Below are 21,929 nucleotides of genomic sequence, written 5' to 3'. Positions count from 1 at the left end.
CCAAGGCTTTGAGTTCATGTGATGTCAGTGTTTGTTCAACATCGAAAATAATTACCTGGAACAAAGCTCCCTTGGACAGCATCTTTGTACGCCCACCAACCATCATGAATCTTTGGTGAAATTAGCTGTGCTGCAGTAGGAAAAAAACAAAACCACAGAAACTATCATGTCGCTGAAAATGATCACCAACTCACTTGTTAGAACACTATTAACTTTCACTTCTTCTTAAGTCTAATATTACCTTTAAAGAGACAATGAGAGAGATTAGAGATAAAAAACTGAATTGAGGCCCTGGCTTTTGTGGTCAGCCTGAGCACATTAAAGAGACGTAGGGCTTGGAACGTTCAAGTGGATACCTCCATTTAATAGGATATGTTACGTTACAAATAATAATGGTCTGGTTACTTAAGACAGAAATGAAAAGTAGGGAGGTTGGTCCATAACCAAGGGAAGTAGGGTGCACAAGCATTTCGCTGCACTCACAATAACATCTACTAACCATGTGTATGTGACCAATAAAATGTGATTTGATTTTGATTAGGGGTGCTGAGGGTACGGAGGCACCCTCTGAAAAATCTGAAAAAAAGTATAAAAATAAAGCAACCAAAGGTTGTGTGTTCGAGTTGGGTCGGGGACAACTGTAGCATTTAAGCTAACACTTTCCCTAACTTCAACCTAATTCTAACCTGCAACGTACATTCTCCTAACCTTTGTCCTTACCACAAATGCTAACAAATGAACAAGCAGCCTGGAATCAGAGCAAGATGTATAGTACTTCCTTTTTTAAACCAGGCAAGTCAGTTAAGAACAAATTCTTATGAACTGCAGTGTTCAGGGGAAGAATGACAGATTTTTACCTTGTCAGCTCAGGGATTTGATCCAGCACCCTTTCGGTGACTGGCCCAACGCTTTAACCACTAGGCTACTGCCACCCTATACATCATCCAAGATGCATTATACATTTCATCATCCAATTCATATGATATTGTTCGGCAGGGTAAGACGTGACACTACACGTCCTCCAATTCATATGATATTGTACCACAGCTATTCCATTCATAACATAACATATCATACTTAATGGAGGGGAACAAATTTAGATCCCAAATCCTATCAATTGCCCTGAGGCCAAGTTGTTGTGGTACAGGTGGTAGAGCACCTGCCTCTGTACCACACAGGATCTGGGGATCGTGCCCCCTGTCAGTTGTCCTCTCTCTTACTCTCTTGCTACATTGGTGGCAGGCAGCAATGGGATCATTCCGGAGGTTTCTAGGGCGCTGGTTTGCAGACGGTGCTCTGTGCGAATGGACAAGTCTCGAAGGGAGAGAATACTGAAACACTGTTTATGTGAGTGGTTCTACTGCCTCTATCACAGGCCCAGGGTTTTGATCGGTCAGCTGTTCTTCACACTAAACATCATGTCAGCGGTCATGATGGTAAGAACATAATATACAATTTATTGCTGTCTGGCAGATGTAAATAAGAACAGAAATTAGATGGAACTTTTCAAGTATGTTTATTGACAAATGAGTCTCTGTCATAGCTTATTTTGGGAAAGAGGCCTCCTAGGATGATGTAAGATGTGGGTAATAATGATATCCATGCAACATGTAAAGAGCAACGCCTAATGTTGAATCTAATCTCAGCATTACAAATTTGACAGGCCCAAAGAGATTTTGTAAAATGTTCTCTCATTTGTACCAAATTGGGGGCGGGACAAAAAAAAAATCTATAATCCTAAACACAAATAGCCTATTATATAATATTATGACGAGAATGGCTAGATAATCAACGATTACAGTAATTGTGTTGCCAACTCACGCGCAAGTGGAGCAAATATTTGCTTTATTGACCTTTAAAGACTCGTCATGCTTAAACCTACATTGAAACAATTATTGGTAGACAGCTGCAACACCCGTGCCCTACATTGCACGGTTTACAGTTGCAACCGTATCATCAACAGAAGACTATTCTGTATTTCCTTATCCAAATACATGTAAATGTGTTACAATATTCTGGGGTTTGTTCAAGCCCTGAAGTTCATCACTTCATCTCATTAATTACATTTAATAACCGCAGGCTTCAAGGCTTACCTGATGTACAGATGAAATATGCTTGAAAAATCAAAAATATTTCCCAAACGATATGCATTCTTCATTCATTCCAAGTTAATTTTGCAAAAGCTTAAATATATTAATTGTAAAGTTTGAGTTCTTAACGATGACAAACTTTGATGAGGCATTTTCCCCAATCCGTCAACGATCCAAGGTGTCACTTTCAGAGTGGGGCGCGCTCTGCCAAAATGGTATGCCAAAAGAACGCGCGTCAAAAACCACTACCGCTCAAAACACGTTGTAATGTGAGCAATAAAAAAAAAGACATTCTATAATTACGACACGATGCCGTCGTTCGCTTCGCCATTGAATGTGTTTGAAGACCGAGTACGAACTAAAGCTACATGACTGGCTATCTTTGAGTGGACTCAACTTGTCACTGCGTGCCGCAGACCATCACCATGGGCAGACTGGTCTCGTGGACTAGACGTAGCATAGTAAACGTAAGTACGGGACACTCAAATTAGTACAATACTTTATGTTTGGTATGCTTATATAAGATAGTAGGTTACTTAAGGCAAAACGAAAGGAAAGTGGTTGGTCGTGGTGGTTGAGTGACATAACGCAAAAGTCTAGCAACTCAAAGGTTACATGGTCAAATCTTATCACAGACAGCTTTTGCATTTGTGCTAATTAGCAACTACTTACTTATTTTTAGGTACTTTGCAACTACTCAGTAGCGGTGCATGGGTAATATTACTGAGGAAGCCAAGGCAGTACAAAAGCCATATTAGGTGAAAATTGCGTTGTTTGCTTTATAAGCTATTTGTTCATACGCCACCGTGATATACAATAAGGCAGTGACAAGAAAAAGACAACAGTCACACAGTGGCGGAAATAAATTCAAATACACATATGTTAGTTTCGTCACAAAACCGGAGAGCAACATCTGTCCAGTGAAGTCCACAGAGAAAATATAGCATGTAACAAGCAGTTATGTGACCTGCAGCATGGTCAAGCGTGTTAATGTTTTCAACAGTTTACTAAACAACTACTGATTTAGACAGACCTGTAACACAGACCTGTAACTTCTTCTTTAAGAGGCTCCTCTGTCCTCCACTCGTTACCTGTATTAATGGCACCTGTTTGAACTTGTTATCAGTATAAAAAACACATGTCCACAACCTCAAACAGTCACACTCCAAACTCATACAAATTGTAATTTGTAACATATCATACAACATGGATGATGGACATCCACAAATGAATACATACCATACGAAAGGAAACATATCATACTAAATGTAGTGTCTCGGGTTTTTCCGTATAAAATAATACGAAATACTCTGAGACCATGTTGCCATGAGACAGTGACATGCCAGCAAGGTGTGAAAAAAGAATGATGATCAGTCAATAGATAAGCTACTCTGAATCTGTATTCTTTACTTTTATTAATTAATGTAGTAATGCATCTTAACAGGAAGGGCATGTAGCCTACGTTTTGGCAGTTTGTAATGTATTGACAAATGGCCATATTTATGAGGCTACAAGTTTTAATTTGTGTGATTAAATCTGTGCTTATGATACCCACAAACCATGACAGGCCTACACAATACAACAATATAACTTAACCCCTACCTACCTACCTAGCCCATAATATTGGGGAAAATGTAGATACGATACATTTCATAATTTCCCACATAGCTAGAAAATAAGTTCAATGCAAATTAATGGATAATGTGAACACTTAGAGACATCTGGTGGTTGTACTTAGCTAGTACATCTCCAGGAAAAATGTTTGCCGATATACAAACATGGAGGTATTCCACCCATTGTAGACTATACTGTACATAGTCCCACTGTAACACCTATAGGGCTTGGATATAATTGAGTTGAGAAAACAATTATTGTTGGGACCCTATAATTGGTAGTCAGCTTCCCAGTGGATCAGGTGTTGGACTAAGGGTTAGGCCTATACTGTATGACAGACTGGAGTTTGGGGCCACTGGCAACAATGGGTTCCTATGAGAACTCATGTTGCTCATGTTGCCACTAATGTCAATACTAATATTCTAACTGCAGGCTAGTAATTCAAAAGCCATTTCATTGTTACATATGAAATTCACTTATTTTCTTGCCTGTGCTTGATAGCCACCTCAATCTCCCTGAGGATTTTCCCCTTATTGTTTCTCATGTTTGCAGATGCCTTTCCTAGAAGGTGATACATCTTCCCTACAATGTAAGACAGTACGAATGTGGTGTACTCAACCATCTCCTTCTTTATTTCCTCCTCACCTAGAGACGTGATAAGAAACATCAGGATCAGACACATCAAGCAAAGAAAGGATACACAAAGAGAAGGAAAGCATAGAATGAGATGACATACCTTTACAATTCTACATATTGAAGAGGGGCATGTATATGATGGTGGGGTCACTCGGTTGCACTCAGACACGTAGCAGTCCTTTGGATGGTCTTTTTCATTTGTCACACTGTCACCTTTTTTTAATAGTCCCTGGAGTGCATCACATTCTGTGGGTAGAGGAGGTATTAGTGTGCGTCCCAAATGGCACCCTACTCCCTATAGTGCTACTTTAGACCGGGAACCAGGGACTCTGTTCAGAAGTAGTGCACTACATAGGGGAATACTGTGCCATTTCAGATGAAGACTTGAATGTGGCCGAACCATCTAGGCCGCGGGTGTCACATTTGGATAGAAATATAGTATAATACGTCAAAAGAGATTTCTAAGTGGGAATTAAGGGTAGATTTGCCTCAAATATGTCCACTGCGCTGAACATCACATCTCCAAACACCAGTTCATTTTCAAGCTCTCTGGCTCCAGTGTAAAATGTGTATTGGTTTAATTTGGTTTGTCTGCAAAGTAGACAGATGGAATATTCCTATAGTAATGCTACTCTCACAAATACCACTAGTACAACAAGTATGACCAATCTATCTTATCATTACTGTCATCATCAGCAGCATCACAAACAATCATAGTTGTGACTGGATACAGAACCAGATACAGTGCCATTCTTTGTCTCTGAGTTCTGGGGGACACGGGATAGCGCTGGGATAAATATATTCCAAATGATTTTTGTTCCAGATGACAAATAATATTTATTATTTTTCTCCTTTCATTTATTCTAATTGTTTCTCTCCCTCTGTACCAATCTAAGAGCACAGAGTAATACCTTCTAATCCAGTCGGTTGTGATCTCCTTTTCATCTGCCAAAGCACATCCCAATATATCTGTAATTAGTGACATCACCATTGAAGAACATACATATTTATCACAGGTGTTCATGTATCTGTTACATAGTATTTATAACAGGGCCAACACTAACTATAACACGTAAAAGTGCAACATACTGTATCTATGTATGATCTATTAGAGATGGGCACCAATATGGAAAATCTATCGATCATTTAGATTTTTCGATACGATTTTGACATCGGTTTACAAAAAAAAACATTGCAAATGTCTCTGGGCAGAGAACTGCTCGCTAATTGCCACCTGGGCCAGGAGTGAATGTTCTAGGAGAGTAAACCTACGGTGCACAGACCATTTGGGGAGCAGGTACTCAAACCAAAAAATCTGCAACCGCGGTCACAGACTAGTTGAACAAACCTGACTGATTATTTAGTTACATAGAAGCAATAGATGGCCACATCGTAAGAGCTAATTAAATTACACATATTTAATACAAATTTAATGACGACTTGCGAGATGTGGGTTCAGAACAACAAGGACAAAAACTGTATAGATGTTTTTTTTCAGGGGCATGTGCCCTGTACAGGTAAAGCCCTACCTAAAAGTTCTGTGGGAGGAATTTGTGCATGCAGAACAGTCATATGTTTTTTTTTTTGCATAATAGTGTAGGTTAACAGAAAAGATCAACTGATATCATGATATTCTTTGCTTATATTGATCAAACAATATTGATATCGTGGGCTCCCGAGTGTCGCAGTGGTCAAAGGCACTGCATCTCAGTGATAGAGGCATCACCACAGACCTTGGTTCCGATTCCAGGCTGTATCACAACCGGCCGTGATTGGGAGTCCCATAGGTGGCTCACAATTGGCCCTACTGTTGTCCGAGTTAGGGTTTGGCCCTGGGAGGCCATTATTGTAAATAAGAATTTGTTCTTAACTGACTTGCCTAGTTAAATTTTTAAATTTTTAAATTTCACCTTTATTTAACCAGGTAGGCTAGTTGAGAACAAGTTCTCATTTGCAACTGCGACCTGGCCAAGATAAAGCATAGCAGTGTGAACAGACAACACAGATGGAGTAAACAATTAACAAGTCAATAACACAGTAGAAAAAAAGGGGAGTCTATATACATTGTGTGCAAAAGGCATGAGGAGGTAGGCGAATAATTACAATTTTGCAGATTAATAACACTGGAGTGATAAATGATCAGATGGTCATGTAAATAAAGGTTACATTAAAAAAGATGTAAGCTGCCACCGATCCCTTTTTCACCTTTTTGTTTGATGTTACAGTGCCTTGCGAAAGTATTCGCCCCCTTGAACTTTGCGACCTTTTGCCACATTTCAGGCTTCAAAAATAAAGATATAAAACTGTATTTTTTTGTGAAGAATCAACAACATGTGGGACACAATCATGAAGTGGAACAACATTTATTGGATATTTCAAACTTTTTTAACAAATCAAAAACTGAAAAATTGGGCGTGCAAAATTATTCAAATCGGGGGGCGGAGCACCCAAGAACCTCCCCCCAGAAGCTCGGGCCGGCGGAGCAAAACTATGATGTGGGGGACAGGGAGTTGTTGGCTGTGGTTAAAGCCCTGAAGGTGTGGAGACACTGGCTTGAGGGGGCTAAGCACCCTTTCCTCATCTGGACTGACCACCGTAACCTGGAGTATATCCGAGCAGTTAGGAGACTGAATCCTCGTCAGGCAAGGTGGGCCATGTATTTCACCAGATTTAGATTCACGATCTTGTATAGACCAGGTTCCCTTAACACTAAGGCCGACGCACTGTCCCGTCTCTACGACACCGAGGACCGGTCCATTGATCCTACTCCTATCATTCCGGCGGCTAGGCTGGTGGCACGGTAGTATGGGAGGTGTACACGGACATCGAGCGGGCGCTAAGGGGGGAACCTGTGCCTCCACAGTGCCCGGAGGTTCGTAGGTACGTGCCGCTCGCTGTTCGTGATCAATTGATTCGGTGGGCTCATAGTCTACCCTCGTCGGGTCACCCGGGGAGTTCAAGGACAGTGCGGGGTCTTAGGGGGAAGTACTGGTGGCCCACCTTAGTTAAGGACGTGCGATTCTATGTCTCCTCCTGTTCAGTGTGCGCCCAGAGCAAGGCTCCTAGGCACTTGCCACGAGGGAAGTTACAACCCCTCCCCGTTGCACAACGGCCGTGGTCCCATCTATCGGTGGACTTTCTCACTGATCTTCCCCTGTCTCAGGGAGACACGACGATCCTGGTCGTTGTGGATCGGTTCTCTAAGTCCTGCCGTCTTATCCCGTTGCCCGGTCTCCCTACGGCCCTACAGACTGCGGAGGCTCTGTTCACCTACGTCTTCCGGTACTACGGGGTGCTCGAGGACATCGTTTCTGATCGGGGTCCCCAGTTCACATCCCGAGTGTGGAACGTCTGGGGGTCTCGGTCAGCCTGACCTCGGGGTATCACCCGGAGAGTAATGGGCAGGTGGAGAGAGTGAACCAGGAGGTGGGTAGGTTTCTGCGGTCGTGTTGCCAGGACCGGACGGGGGAGTGGGGAGATACGTCCCCTGGGCTGAAATGGCCCAGAACTCACTACGCCACTCCTCTACCAACATGTCACCGTTTCAGTGCGTGCTGGGGTACCAGCCGGTTCTGGCACCATGGCATCAGAGCCAGACCGAGGCTCCTGCGGTGGAGTGGGTGCAGCGCTCTAAGGAGACCTGGAGGGCCGTCCAGGAATCACTACGTCAGGAGAGTGGACGGCAGAAGAAGAGCGCTGAGCGTCACCGCAGTGAGGCCCCCGTGTTCGCACCGGGGGACAGGGTCTGGCTCTCAACCCGAGGAGCACCGGTTTGAGTGTGTCAAGAACTGCAATGCTGCTGGATTTTTTACGCTCAACAGTTTCCTGTGTGTATCAAGAATGGTCCACCACCCAAAGGCCATCTAGCCTTGACAAAACTGTGGGATGCTTTGCAGTCAACATGGGCCAGCATCCCTGTGGAACACTTTCACCACCTTGTAGAGTCCATGCCCAGACAAATTGAGGCTGCTCTGAGGGCAAAAGGGGGTGCAACTCAATTTTCCTAATGTTTTGTACACTCAGTGTATATTTGCCTTCACAAAAAGCAATTCAATTAATCAAGTAGTTAATGACTGTCATGTGTCAACTTGCACTAAGTACACACACACACACACATATAGACCTTCCATAGGTGGGCTCTACTGCAATAATGCACAGTTCACTGCCAGTGAACTGTGGATAAACAATGACAAAATTATTACTGAGCATAGGAATTAATACAGGATGCATTTGTATTTATTATGGATCCCCATTAGTTCCTGCCAAGGCAGCAGGTACTCTTCCTGGGGTCTAGCAAAATGTAAAAAACATGCCATTACATTTCACACCCATTAGGTGTGTGCCCTCAGGCCACTATTACCACACATATCTACAAACCAAAATCCATGTGTACATGTGTGTGTATGTAGTGCGTACGTTATCATGTGTGTGTGTGTAAGAGTGTGTCTGTGCCTCTGTGTGTCTCTTCACAGTCCCCGCTGTTCCATAAGGTGTATTTTTATGTTTTTGTAATGTGATTTTACTGCTTGTCTATGGTGCTGACCTCTTTCATGACCCCGGCTGCTGTGAAGACTCCCTAGACGTCTGTGAGAGAGAAAGCCCTCCACCTCCACTCTGTCGGTTAACCAACCCTGGACCTCTCCAAAGCCTACACTGGGTCCCTTTATGGTCTCAATCGTTTTGTCTGGACGACAGGCAGCTTCTTTGAACAAGGAAGATGTGTGTGTGTGTGTGTGTGTGTGTGTGTGTGTGTGTGTGTGTGTGTGTGTGTGTGTGTGTGTGTGTGTGTGTGTGTGTGTGTGTGTGTGTGTGTGAGTGCAATGATAATCGTGGGTTATAATCGTAGGCGTACAAGGTTTTAAAACAGAACTGGCACTGAAAGTATGCCTCCAGTATGCCATATACTTTATGATATGTAGGCCTAATGTACACTACACGACCAAAAGTATGTGGACACTCGTCGAACATCTCATTCCAAAATCATGGGCATTATTATGGAGTTGGTCTCCCGTTTGCTGCTATGACAGCCTCCACTCTTCTGGGAAGGCTTTCCACTAGATGTTGGAACATTGCTGTGTGGACTTGCTTCCATTCAGCCACAAGAGCATTAGTGAGGTCAGGCATAGATGTTGGGCGATTAGGCCTGGCTTGCAGTCAGTGTTCCAATTCATTCCAAAGGTGTTCGATGGGGTTAAGGTCATGGCTCAGTGCAGGCCAGTCAAGTTCTTCCTCACCGATCGCGACAAACCATTTCTGTATGGACCTCGCTTTGTGCACAAGGGCATTGTCATACTGAAACAGGAAAGGGCATACCCTAAACTGTTGCCACAAAGTTGGAGGCACAGAATCATCTAGAATGTCATTGTAAGATGTAGCGTTAAGATTTCCCTTCACAGGAGCTAATGGGCCTAGACCAAACCATGAAAAACAGTCCCAGACCATTATTCCTCTTCCACCAAACTTTACAGTTGGCACTATACATTCAGGCAGGTAGCGTTCTCCTAGCATCTGGCAAATCCTGACTCCTCCGACGGACTGTCAGATGGTGAAGCGTGATTCATTACGCCAATAGCGGCAAGCTTTACACCACTCCAGCCGACGCTTGGCATTGCACATTGTGATCTTAGGCTTGTATGCGGCTGCTCGGCCATGAAACCCATTTCATGAAGCTCCCGACTAAACTGTTTTTGTGATGACATTGATTCCAGAGGCGGTTTGGAACTCTGTAGTTATTGTTGCAACCAAGGACAGACAATTTTTACGCTCTACGTGCTTCAGCACTCGGGGGTCCCGTTCTGTGAGCTTGTGTGGCCTACCACTTCGCAGCTGAGCCATTGTTGCTCCTAGACGTTTCCACTTCACAATAACAGCACTTACAGTTGACTGGGGCAGCTTTAGCATGGCAGAAATTTGACAAACTAACTTGTTGGAAAGGTGGCATCCTATGATGGTGTCACGATGAAAGTCACTGAGCTCTTCAGTAAGGCCATTCTACTGCCAATGTGTGTCTATGGAGATTGCATGGCTGTGTGTTTAGACACCTGTCACCAATGTGTGTGCCTGAAAAAGCTGAATCCACTCATTTCAAGGTGTGTCCACATACTTTTTTTATATATAGTGTATGTTGTAAAGCAGGTTTGTGGGTGCGAATCCACTAAACAAATTATAGTACATTCCTATTTTCCTCCTTCTTATACAGATTATTTGATCAGGTTGAATTTGCTCAATTATTTTGGAACAATGCTTTGAAACAAAGTACAGTATTCAAATACATTTTTTGATTTACTATCCACTGTCTGTTATAGATTAAAAACTCGGCCAAAGGTCAATAACCTCAAAGATCCATTAAAATGGTGCCTAATACTGGTATGTTTGAGACATTTGATTTATGAGATTTCTGTTGATTTGTATTTGGCGCCCTGCAATTTCATTGGCTGTTGGCGAGGGGTTCCGCTAGACAGGTTTAAACCATAAAAACAGACTATTAGTTTGTAGTGTTAATTTCATAGCGGTACTTCTGGACCGAGCCTCGCGAGAGTTTGGTGTCAGTAACCTTTTGAAGACTGGGATCACGTCATTATCTTTACTAACCACAAGAGGGCAATATGTCCTTTAGTTCGTTTTTTAGGTACCACCCTTATTTATTGAAGTCCTCTATATAGGCTGGGTAGAGTTTATTGAACCGATGTTAATGATTGGGTATGACTATGGATTTTAGGGTGGACATAGATGGTCAGTAATAGGTATTGACTGTGCAGTTATAGTTTATTGGCCTGTTCTCCTTATATCTGGTTGAATTACAGGAGTCATCAGAGCAGGGATGTAACTACCTGCGACCTGCCCCAGTACCTGTGCGTTAGAGATGACGACGATAGCTCTAACGTACAGATAGATACTGGTGTACCGTTCGACCTTATTCAAAAACTCTCATGATCTTATAGAAGGATAGTTTCAGCTCAACTGCGACGTTATGGTATGTAAACTTAGTGTATCACCTTTTATGTTGTTTTGCAAAACATGGGCCTACCACCCCCAGAACTTCCATTTAAATTCAGTACTTTCAATGTGTAGGCCATAAACAAAGCGTTGCATCGGGGGTGCATTTGCCATTGCGTAAAATGCTCATAACATTGTTACGTCATAATTGATGAGGTTTAAAACTGAACAGAAAAACTGTTTGGATCAGTCTTATCTTCGTTGTTGACTGGACGACCTAGTGTTAATCATTGGATGCGCATTCTCTTATTTTACAAGGAAAAGACATGGAGAGTAAAGTATCTGAGGTATGTTACTTTATTTTCAATGCTGTGGTTATTGTAAATGAGAAGAAGAATGATTATACAGATTTTACAGCAGGATAACATCCAATTGTATTCATTTATGTGGGTTAAAAGGTAGCCTATAGGCTGTCATTGACCAAAACATTTAAGTAATAGGCTAGATGTAGCATGTAGGCCAACTTTCTAATGACTTCAGGGGGTCAAAGGTTATGACCCTTAGGTTGGGTGCAAGCAAAGATGATCAATTATATTGACAAGATAGTTGAGTGGCCACTCTAACAATGGAAATACATATCCTGGAAGGCAGGCGGGAGGGGGTGAGATCAGGTATGACCATTCAAGCCAAGGAGAGGGCAGATGCATGTGTGAACAAAAGGCACAACTCCAATATAAAGTAGATTTTTTTCCAAAGTTGCTGAAATGCCATGAGTGTCCGCTTATATCAGTGCATTCCAAACAACCTAACCATTACGAAACTTGTATTCTATCAAATAATCATCACGCAGCAAATTACCGATGACATTTTTCGTTGTTCAAGTTCAATACTCTCATTGACCTCCATACAAATTCTTCACTTCGTGGTCTTATTTTCGCTGACAAATTTTGGGTAAAGTAAACCCTCGCTTTGCCTCTTCCTCTCTGGTGAAAGAGTTGCAATAGGTCAAAGGATATAACCTCGCCTTCACTATAGATAAGATGAGACCAACGAGATGGCTAAAGGTGAGGCATGTACAGTTCTTTCTGATGTCTTTCAGAGGTCAAAAGTGATGACCTCACCCTCATAGATATTGGAATCACAGCCTCTTGAGGACCCTATCAATATTGCTGATGACATGCAGGATGAAGTCAGGTATGTAATTTACACAAATTATCCATTCACACATAGGTCAAAGGTCTATACATTATGGCTAGGTCTCAGTGATCATAGAGAGATTATTTTCCTCTGCACAGATATGAAAAAGATCAGCCTGATACGGGGAGCCTGGCCCAATTCTTTGCTGATCAAGAAATAGCCAGCCCATCTCAGTCAATAGCGGCTGAACCGGATGCAGAGATGCGAGATGCAGGAGGCTGATCTGAAGTCAGCTGACCCAACCCAGTCACTAGAGGCTGAAATAGAAAGTGAGATGCAGGCTGATCTAGAGACAGCCAGCCCATCCCATGTACAGGAGCCACACCAGACTTCTCTACTCAACTCTGGAGACCTGGAACTAGAGGTGAGGACTGTAGTCACCTCTCAATCTAATCTACTAGTTGCATTGTATGTGTGTGTTTGGGAGGACAGAGTACTAGAGTCGATTGAATTCCAGCCTAACTGTACTTCCTGTCGTCCCCAGGATACTGATGTGACCTTCACCACCACGCCCACGGCCCCCCAGGCTGCAACGTCCCAGGACAGCCTTGTCAGGCTGCAAAGAAGCTCCCCAGACCTCTCCACCTTTGTGCAGGACATGACTGACAAGTATGTTGCTCTGTGGCTTTCCTATTCTCCCCTTGACTGTTTGATTTTATTATAAATATTTTAGATGCCCAGCTCAACTTGGCTTCCTAGATATGTTCCCCATTAGAAAAGTTATCTTTTATTTACTTTTCAGACACTGGAATCTGTTGAGTGAGAATATGCGTGCCAAGGTGAGTTAAAGTCAGGTCCTGTCTGCTTGGTTAGTTAAATGGTGAGTAATCACATGGCTCTAAGTCATTATATCAGTACAGTGTCTAACTTCTCTATATGTTCATTGCAGTTAACCAGAGATGAGTTTACTGCCAAGTGCATGGACATTGTCACATGGGTGAAGAAGATCAAATCGACAGTTGTGGTTCCAGCCCTTGACCTCACCATGCAGATAGAGCTGACTGAGTTGCCAGGCTCTCCTGGATCAGGAAGTGAGGAGGCAGTAACTTCTCTTTCCCGCACTGTGAGATTAAGTTGTACTCAAGGCCCCAGCAGGAGCACCAGCTCTAAAACTTCCTGGAGCATGCGGACACCCACACTTTTCCCCTCCACTCACAGGTAAGCACCACTATCCACTTCCCTCCAAGAAGTTCTACCCTCACACATTACTCCCATACCCCTCACCATGTGTACCAATAACCAGCCCCACTTAGTGAGAGATACTGCTTAGATGGATACAAGCGCTCTAAAATGTTTTTCGGTTTACTTCCTTTTCAGTAGTAATAATAATGAGGTTGAGTCCAAAACGCCATGGACATTTTTGTTACTATGTCTCTGTTGTGTGCATTCTTTAGGTCAATGACCTCTTTCCTGAGTGAAGAGGACGATGAAGACTTGATCCCTGGAGAGTTCACATATCTCTCTACACCTGAGGGGGACAATAGAGAGGTCAAGGACAGACCCTGCTCAGAACCACTCAGGTCTGTGTTTGGCCTGTCTCAGAGCTGTGTTTTCAATCAAATGGTCCACAGTGGAGCATGTAGGTCGCTGAGTGAGATTGTACTGCCGTCCAGCCGGAGTAGGCAGAGGAAGCTCATGCCCATCATCGTCTCTGCAGACACCCGGTTGGTAATGGAAATTGTGGAGATGGTGATGAAAGTCATCAACTCCAGGCTAGCTCAGCTAATGCTACATGTGGGTTGTGATCAGGGAACTGAAGGTCATGGCAGCAACTCAGCAAGCATTCGGTTTGCTCAAGAGATGCTGAGCATGGCAATTGCATCAATGTATGCCCACGCCATGGCGCATATTGCGCACGGAAGCAAGTCCAGCAGTCGCCAGTCCAAAAAGTCTCCGCTTGAATTAGAGGGGGAGCTTGAAGCCATATTGGGTCCTCTGGCTGGACAGGTAATAGTCACCATCATTAATAGTATCCTCAGGACTAAAGACAATGGAAGAACTGAGCAGGAACGGACCACCCCTTTGAGTTACTTCCTTACTGCGGTTTCTGCTGAAATTCAAAGCATGGTAGTTCAAATATCTGCAAGTAGACAGTCCTCCAGGCAGTCCATCAGTGACCACTTGTTGAATGTCTCCAAGGGCAAGATCGTGAAAGCCGTTCAAATGAAAATGTCACAACTCTATGGCGAGTCTACCAATGAAAGCTGCATATCAGCAACTCCAACAATCCAGAGCCTGTCCATGTGCTCATCCAAAGAATCCCTTTGTGATTGGACCTCAGACGACGTGCATCCAGCTAAGTTCCTGTCTAGCAACAGAATTACAGCATTGTCGAATGATGTTGTGGATGTTGTGTTTGGTGATGTTCTTTATCATCTTGGACTTTTGGACAGCCAAACACATTTAAATCCACAGAGCACCGGCTCCAGCTCATCAATAGACATCAGCGGTGTTGCTGGGGAGATGGTCAGACAAGTCTCCGTAAAACTCCAGCCCTTTGTTTCTGAGAGCAGTCTGGAGGCCATGTCCATGACTCACGACTCACCATCTCTGCCCATCTCAGACTCTGACTTGAAGTTCTTGTGCTCTCACTCAGCGTTTGCTGTGGCAACTGCCTGCCAAGCAATTCAAAATGAGCTTGAGATTGAGATGAGTCTCAACCCAGCCACAGAGGCCGGCTCCCAGGGTAACCTTGCTGCCAGAGACCTGGTATCTTCTCTGTCACAGAGTCTTGAGGACATAGATGTTTCTCACATCATTCAGGGCCTTAAGGAGGAAGATGTGACATTTGCCAATCTGAACAAAACCCCTTCAAGCGACACTAATAGATTAGAGGAAATCTTATCTGCCCATATTTCCCCTGAAAGTATTGCAGCGGCATCGGTTGATCTTTTTGATGGCGTATTAGGAGACTTGCAGGAGGCATTTGAGGCAAATAAGGTCTCAGCAGCCACAAAATCTGGTCGCAAAAAGTTCTGGGTGGAAGTACATTTAAGTTCACGAAACCTGTACACCAATGTGCTGGACAAACTAAATAAGTGGTTCAGTTTACACCATCTCACTGAGGAAAAAGACGTCCCTCTGAATACCAAGCTCTCTGCAACTGGACCACTCCCAACTGAGGCCTGTTTGGAGGTATCTCCTGTGCAAAAGACCAGTATTAACAGCTCAGGTATGTCATTCAGGTCTCTGAGTGATATCTCAGACAACCAGACAACCCTCAACACATGCACTAAAGAGGTCATCAAAAAGGTGGCCTCAGTTCTGAAGGTTGAGGCTTCTAAGGAAGACTGTTCTTCTTCCGTTGGAGGGAGGACATTAAATGTGTTCTTGGAGTTCAGCCAGAAGTTGGATGCTCTCATCTCAAAGTTGGAGGACCTCCCCATTTCAGGTGAGATTTCCTCACTCACACAGCCACAAAGTGCAGTCAGCAGCAGCAGAACCTCTAATATTTCCATCCGGAGTATTCTAAGTATGGAGTTCCACACAAAGGCTAACCAAATCGTGAGTGAGGCCATCTTTGGAGCTGCAATTGTTTTCATTGCTCGCAAGGCCAACCATTTGGAGCTACTGAATATGCCTGCTACCTATTCACAACACCTGTTTGCAGCAGCTTCGGACATTGTGAACATTATTGTGGAAGACCTAGAGAGAGAGACCATGGATACAGAGTCCCACCTCATACCTAAAATAGTTTTTGATGAGTTCCTGGATGTGGCTCACAACATCTACTACCGAGTGAGGGATAGGCTGAAGGTCTTCTTCTCCATGTCCCCAGTGCCAGCCTCCAAAACCAAAGATATGGTGGATTCCATGCCCTTGGAGAAACATGGATACTTTGAGGCCTCTGACACTGCTCATGACCCGGAGCGATCTCAATCTGTCAGGAGTGAGAAGATGTTGACAAAAGACAGTTTAGCCAATGTTGAAAGGTCTAAATCCCTTGCGTCTCAGGGTGACGCGTCAACAGAAAATCAAGACTTTGACACCTTCACATTGACACCCACCAAGAGCATGTCAGTGTTGAGTGATCACAGTTTGAAAGGAGATTTTTCTCTCTTGAGTGAAAGTTGCCAACCACTTTTGGCTCTCCAAGACTCAACTGTGCCAGTGACTAAGCAGAGTTTCACCAAATCTGCTAAAAACACCCTCAGCCAGATCCTAAATGTGATCAAGTGCAGAGTGGTTGCCTCGAATAATTCATCTGTTGGAAAGAAGACAACTGACATGTTGGACTCTCTTCTTGAGAGCCTTGACCAGTTGACTGCAGATGAGATAAAGGGGACAACGTCCCACAGCTTGATCACAATAGATGTGCCAGAATCACTGTCTAAGCAATCCTTGACAAAATACTTGTCAACTCATGAGAGGAACCAGGATTCTTCCCCTGCAGAGCTTGTATGTCAACCATCATGTCTGATACCAACATCCATATCTGACACCAACATTATATTGCAAACTATAATGGAAACGCTGGTGACGGACGAATCAAGGAAGACTTCAACAGAGGAAAACCTTGAGAGGCTCGTCTCCATTGAAACCATTCAAGGTGTGTCAGACGACCTCATCACAAAGGTCCATAGTCTCATTCAGGAGATCACAATAAGCCGGCAACTTCAATCCATGGCTGGTCACAGGAGCTTCTCTGAACCGGCATTGCCAAAGCCAGCCCTGAAAAAGCTGTCAAGGAATGATGCCTTTGAGCTCGCCTACAGCTTTGCCGAAAATTCTGTTAGGACTCTCCTGGGGCAGTGTTTAAATGTGTCACTCGTTTCCACCGGAGTAAGGCAGACGATGGATCAGGTCACTAAGATAATGACCAACACAGTGATGGACACCCTGACTGATGTGTCCAAGCCCACAGTGAAGTCAGAGGATGGTAAGTTCAATTGCCATTTTAACTCTGTAGAGGAATCTTTTGTAACGTACTCAATAGATTGTTTCTTATGGTGTAAAGTTTACTGACTTCAACTGTGCCTAATGTATCGTCTCTACTTCTCCTAGAATTAGTTTCCAGGTTAGTCCAACCAGATGAATTCCCCACCAGGAGCCTTAACCCAGCTGATGGTAACGCTGAGGTGACGCCTCGCTCTGCTGGAGGGGAAAAGAATAGCAAGAAGTGGCGTTTCCTTTTCAAAATGCCTAACATCCCGAAGGTAGGGAGCTTTGTGTTTTGGAATTGCCTCTAAGTTAGGGCTGCGATTTAATTATCCCACAGCCAGTGGGCTTATGAGATATTGTGAGGGCTCTAATGTCAGGATATATTTTGTCAACAGGTGTTCAAGAGAAAAGGACAATCCAAGAAGCACCCTGAACTGGAAGCGCTGCCAACAAAACGTTTCAGTGATATGTCACTGAGTGAGTAATAAGCATTGATTATGTCATTTTAATTAATCACCATGTGACCAGTTTGTTACGACCTTGGCAAGAGTGAACAAAGATACAGTATCATATATATAGAATCATGTTGTAACCAAAAAAGTGTTATAGACTATAGAATCATGTTGTAACCAAAAAAGTGTTAAACAAATCAGACTATATGTATATTTGAGATTCTTCAAAGTAGCCATGATGACAGCATTGCACACTTTTGGTTTCAGAGGTTCCTTCCGCTTCCCCGCCCATGGAGGACCTGATACCTGCACCTACGGCACAGGATCCCCAGTCCCGTAAATGCCCCTTCCTGGTTAGGGTGTTTCGGGCCCTCTCTCGAGCCATCACCAGCCCCTTCAGAGGAGCTTCAGGCAAGAAACACTAGATAAGTGCCTGATTTTAATAAACATTACTGCATTTATTTTTGTGTCTATAGCAGTCGTATGTGCAAAATAACAAGACTAGTACAAGTTATTAATACTTTATAGTGGTAGACTTTTTATGGTCATTGATTGTGGAATACTGATAAAGACAAAATATTGCTTCTTATAGGGATACCTTACCTTCAGTGTGGCATGCCCATATTCCAAATGTCAAATAGGGAATCCCCAGCTACCCACCTCTAAGACTCCTGAGACGCACTGATAATTCTCACAGTATCCCACTCATCCCACTCCTAGCTTATTGTCTATGGCTGGTTTAACAACAGTACTTCATCATTCGTTTTTACATCTGGATCGCTTAGAATTAACATGGTGAGGCCTCATACGTTTGATGCACACGATGACTGTAGTAGGTGTGGGGGAGCACATGGGCCAAGACTGAGTGACAAAACTATAACCCTTCCTGATGGGAATTCCTCGAACAGTGTGGCTTTTCCGAAGGGTATACAGCACATCCTACCATCATTTACATGGGTCACTCTCAACACCAAAGCTTCACCCTTCACATGTCTTTCTTCATCATGGAATTTCACTCAATTTTTACCCCTGTTGATCATATCTTTGGTCTGCATGTTTGAGTGGAACATCAGACGGATTATTTGTTTGTGTGTAATATAGGACATCAAAGGCTTTGCTCATGGTATTTTAGTCTTAATAGGGAAAAGAGTGTAAAATATGTCAACAATAAGGATGTAGACTTCAAACCAGGTAACTGAACTCAAATTGCAAGCTATTTCTTACATTCATAGAATTGTCTATATTAGAACTCACATTGACATTAGCATTTTGACAGATGACATTGACTGATGAGTTCAGAGAGCACTGAAAGTTGTTCGACGGAGGGCGCAGCTCGGGATTCTAATAATGTAATATTGTCCACACGACCCTGAGCCCACAGCACTTTGATGGAGAACATTGTTGAATCATGAATATGCCTCCCTCTGACGGTGACACAGGCATCCGCCCCCTAACCCTGCACATACCATCTGGGACCAACCCTCATATTCTATTCAGCAGTAGTCAACAGCTTATATTGGTGCTGCTTTATCATCTGTGAAGACAGGGTAAATGACTGACACACGCCTCCCAACAAACACACCGGCAGACACGTACACTCCCCCCTGGACAGTGATTCACTATTAATAATATTCTCAGCGTGAGGCAAAGTACATGATTACTCCCATCTCCCTAACAAATGGAAGGGATAGAAGGAAAAACAGCATCGCCCCATGAGGTCAATCAGCCAGTCCAGGATGAAGAGAAGAGTAATGGTGCTGTGAGGTATACAGTGACGGTCTGTGGATGATGTGTCTCATATATTATGGATGAAACCTTATGTTTTCCATCACTGTCAGATGTGCTTTGCTGCTGTCATCTGCCAGCGATGTAGTTCCTAAACTGACCTATTTAGAATTCTATATTCGAGGGCCACCGTCAATTGAAACATTGAATGTACAAAATGGCAATTATGAGTCACCCGCATTGCTCATCGGTGTTAGTAATTAGTTACTTGCACCAGTTCCCAGGACAAGAGCAAGTGGTTTGGAAACGGATTAACTCACCCTACTGTGTGTGTGTCTGTCTGTCTGTGTGTGTCTGTCTGTGAGTGTGTGTGTGTGTATATGTGTGTGTGTGGATCACACAGGATCTAACCCCTCCCTTCCCCCTCATCTCATTTCCAAAAGAAAATGTAATCTTACACAGATACACAACCCACTGTGAAGATCATCCAACCTAACCAACCTCCATTATCCAATCAGACACAACTGTGGAGGAACAATCTGCCGCTAATTCAGTGGGCGGGAAAGGAACCCTACGGGGAGGGGCTACTCTGTCTCCCCACTTCAACCCCCTCTCACACCCATGTTTTATAATCAGGTGGTATTTCACTGGGCACTGTGAATGGTAAAGAACTGACTTTAAAAATCATTCTTCACATCTGTGGCATTGTCAGTTTAGTGGTAAGGTCAACCCTTTGAAAAGGAAGATTGTCTTTAAGGATAGTGGGCTGTATAATTTTATGGATGTTTCTCTGGGGGAGGCTAGAGTGTGAGTTTTTGTGCCTGTCACTAAGACACATACACAGTTGGCTTTGTAAACAGTAAACACGTAGCTCATCACTCAAACAAAGACACACGGACAACAGCATGAGAGTGATGTCAGCTGCCTTCACCAGGTCCTGATTAAGAAGAGCTTCATTGGGGTATTGGCTCCTATGGCCACCATGGGAATCAGTTAGATCCTAAAGATTTCCTTTTGAGCTGGTCAATAAGCCAAACACAGACAGCTAGATAGAGCCTGATGACACATGTTGTTCTGCAGGACTGAGGTCATCTACATGAGATCATTTAGCATCTAGTTATTGGGCAGAAAGGGAGCAGCTGGGGTGGGGGGGGCTGGGTGTTATTATTGGCACTTACAAAATGTCTTACTAGTCATACTACTGACAAATGTTGACATCATAAAATGTGCAGAGTGTACAGGAGTGTGTGCAGAAGTCATTTTTATTTATTGGATGTGACTGTTTCCATTTTGTAGTGATAACTATGATTTCTTCTGCGTTATACCTCAAATGTATGTCTGTGTAGCTATGACATATGTTTTCCAGTAGTCAGTCCTTTACTGTAGTAGTGAGTCCTTTACTGTAGTAGTGAGTCCTTTACTGTAGTAGTGAGTCCTTTACTGTAGTAGTGAGTCCTTTACTGTAGTAGTCAGTCCTTTACTGTAGTAGTCAGTCCTTTACTGTAGTAGTCAGTCCTTTACTGTAGTAGTCAGTCCTTTACAGCCTGTTTTATTTTGAAGAACCACCTGCCTCCTCAGTCCTGTATCTCTCCTCCTCAACCCCAGGGGGCGATCACGGTCAGGTGCAGAACAGGCCAGGCCATGTTCTCTGTCTTTAAGCCTCCTCTCATGGCTCCTGCTCCTGTCCATGGCTCAGTACATTAGGTAGCTTCCTGGGCATGGCTCTCATTGCGTAACTGATAAATTAACTTTGTCTGGAGGAAAAGTAGCTGAAAAGTTGGCTAAAGTTTTTCGTAGCCAGCTGGCATCATGCTGATCAAGGAGGAGTGTGCAATGTAACCCACTTTCATCCCCCCATTACGTCTGAAAGAAAAATGTTGGTGCCCTCCATTTTGTGCACAATAACTGAGCTCAGAAAGAGTGCCTCACCACTGACATGAGGAATTACAGAAATTTAGAATGTCCAAAAATGTCTTAACAACATCACTCATGTCTTTATAAACTTATAAAGCTTTTGAGACTAAATCGTCTGCGACTTCTTTTTTTAATTGATGTCCCATTTTTTTCTCTCGCTCATTACAACACATCTGCATTAAATTTGCCTCATTATGTTTCATGTATCACATTAGGCTAGGCTGGACAGACTCCCCAGCCCATAACCAAAGCCTGAGAAATACAGTTGTTTATACGGTCTATGGCTGAACCTCACTGGAACAACCCATATATTTTGTACAAAGCATTAAGCCCCCATATTCCAGCTATCATTTGTGCAGCCATCACGTGTGCTCTAGAGAGCGCAGCTCCCCTGTCTGTCCTCTGGCTCTATTGTCCCTGTTGACAGTATAGGAGATATTTTGCCAAATTACTCGAGCAGGCATTTTTCTAAGACAATGGAGCT

At 43.5% G+C, this 21,929-nt stretch overlaps 2 protein-coding genes across 3 annotated transcripts in view; one reads left to right on the top strand and one right to left on the bottom strand.

The window, feature by feature from the left end:
* The window catches only part of LOC112258780 (carbonic anhydrase-related protein 10), a 35,571-nt gene extending 33,022 nt beyond the window's left edge, over positions 1-2,549 (bottom strand). The window contains exons 1-2 of the mRNA XM_024433355.2: positions 2,094-2,549; positions 56-130 (exon numbers count right to left, since the gene is read on the bottom strand). Of these exons, the coding sequence (XP_024289123.1) occupies positions 56-130; positions 2,094-2,151 (133 nt within the window). The 5' untranslated portion in view covers positions 2,152-2,549. The remainder of the gene's footprint in view (positions 1-55; positions 131-2,093) is intronic.
* Positions 2,550-11,020: 8,471 nt separating this feature from the next.
* On the top strand, positions 11,021-19,894 carry LOC112258781. 2 transcript variants are annotated; one of them, XM_042327501.1, is made up of 10 exons: positions 11,021-11,313; positions 12,376-12,470; positions 12,572-12,837; positions 12,958-13,082; positions 13,216-13,252; positions 13,363-13,631; positions 13,868-17,352; positions 17,478-17,629; positions 17,750-17,831; positions 18,074-19,894. In XM_042327501.1, the coding sequence occupies exons 3-10, from the start codon at positions 12,667-12,669 to the stop codon at positions 18,229-18,231; spliced, it is 4,479 nt and encodes a 1,492-aa protein (XP_042183435.1). In that variant the 5' UTR covers positions 11,021-11,313; positions 12,376-12,470; positions 12,572-12,666; the 3' UTR covers positions 18,232-19,894. The 2 variants fall into 2 exon arrangements, with proteins under 2 accessions (XP_042183435.1, XP_042183436.1); XM_042327502.1 differs by lacking the exon at positions 11,021-11,313 and having other exon boundaries at positions 11,349-12,470.
* Positions 19,895-21,929: the final 2,035 nt, after the last annotated feature.

This window comes from Oncorhynchus tshawytscha, linkage group LG09, assembly GCF_018296145.1.
Source record: "Oncorhynchus tshawytscha isolate Ot180627B linkage group LG09, Otsh_v2.0, whole genome shotgun sequence".
Lineage (NCBI taxonomy): Eukaryota > Metazoa > Chordata > Actinopteri > Salmoniformes > Salmonidae > Oncorhynchus > Oncorhynchus tshawytscha.
Note: the sequence above shows the minus strand (reverse complement) of the source record. Positions and strands in the feature narration are given on the sequence as shown.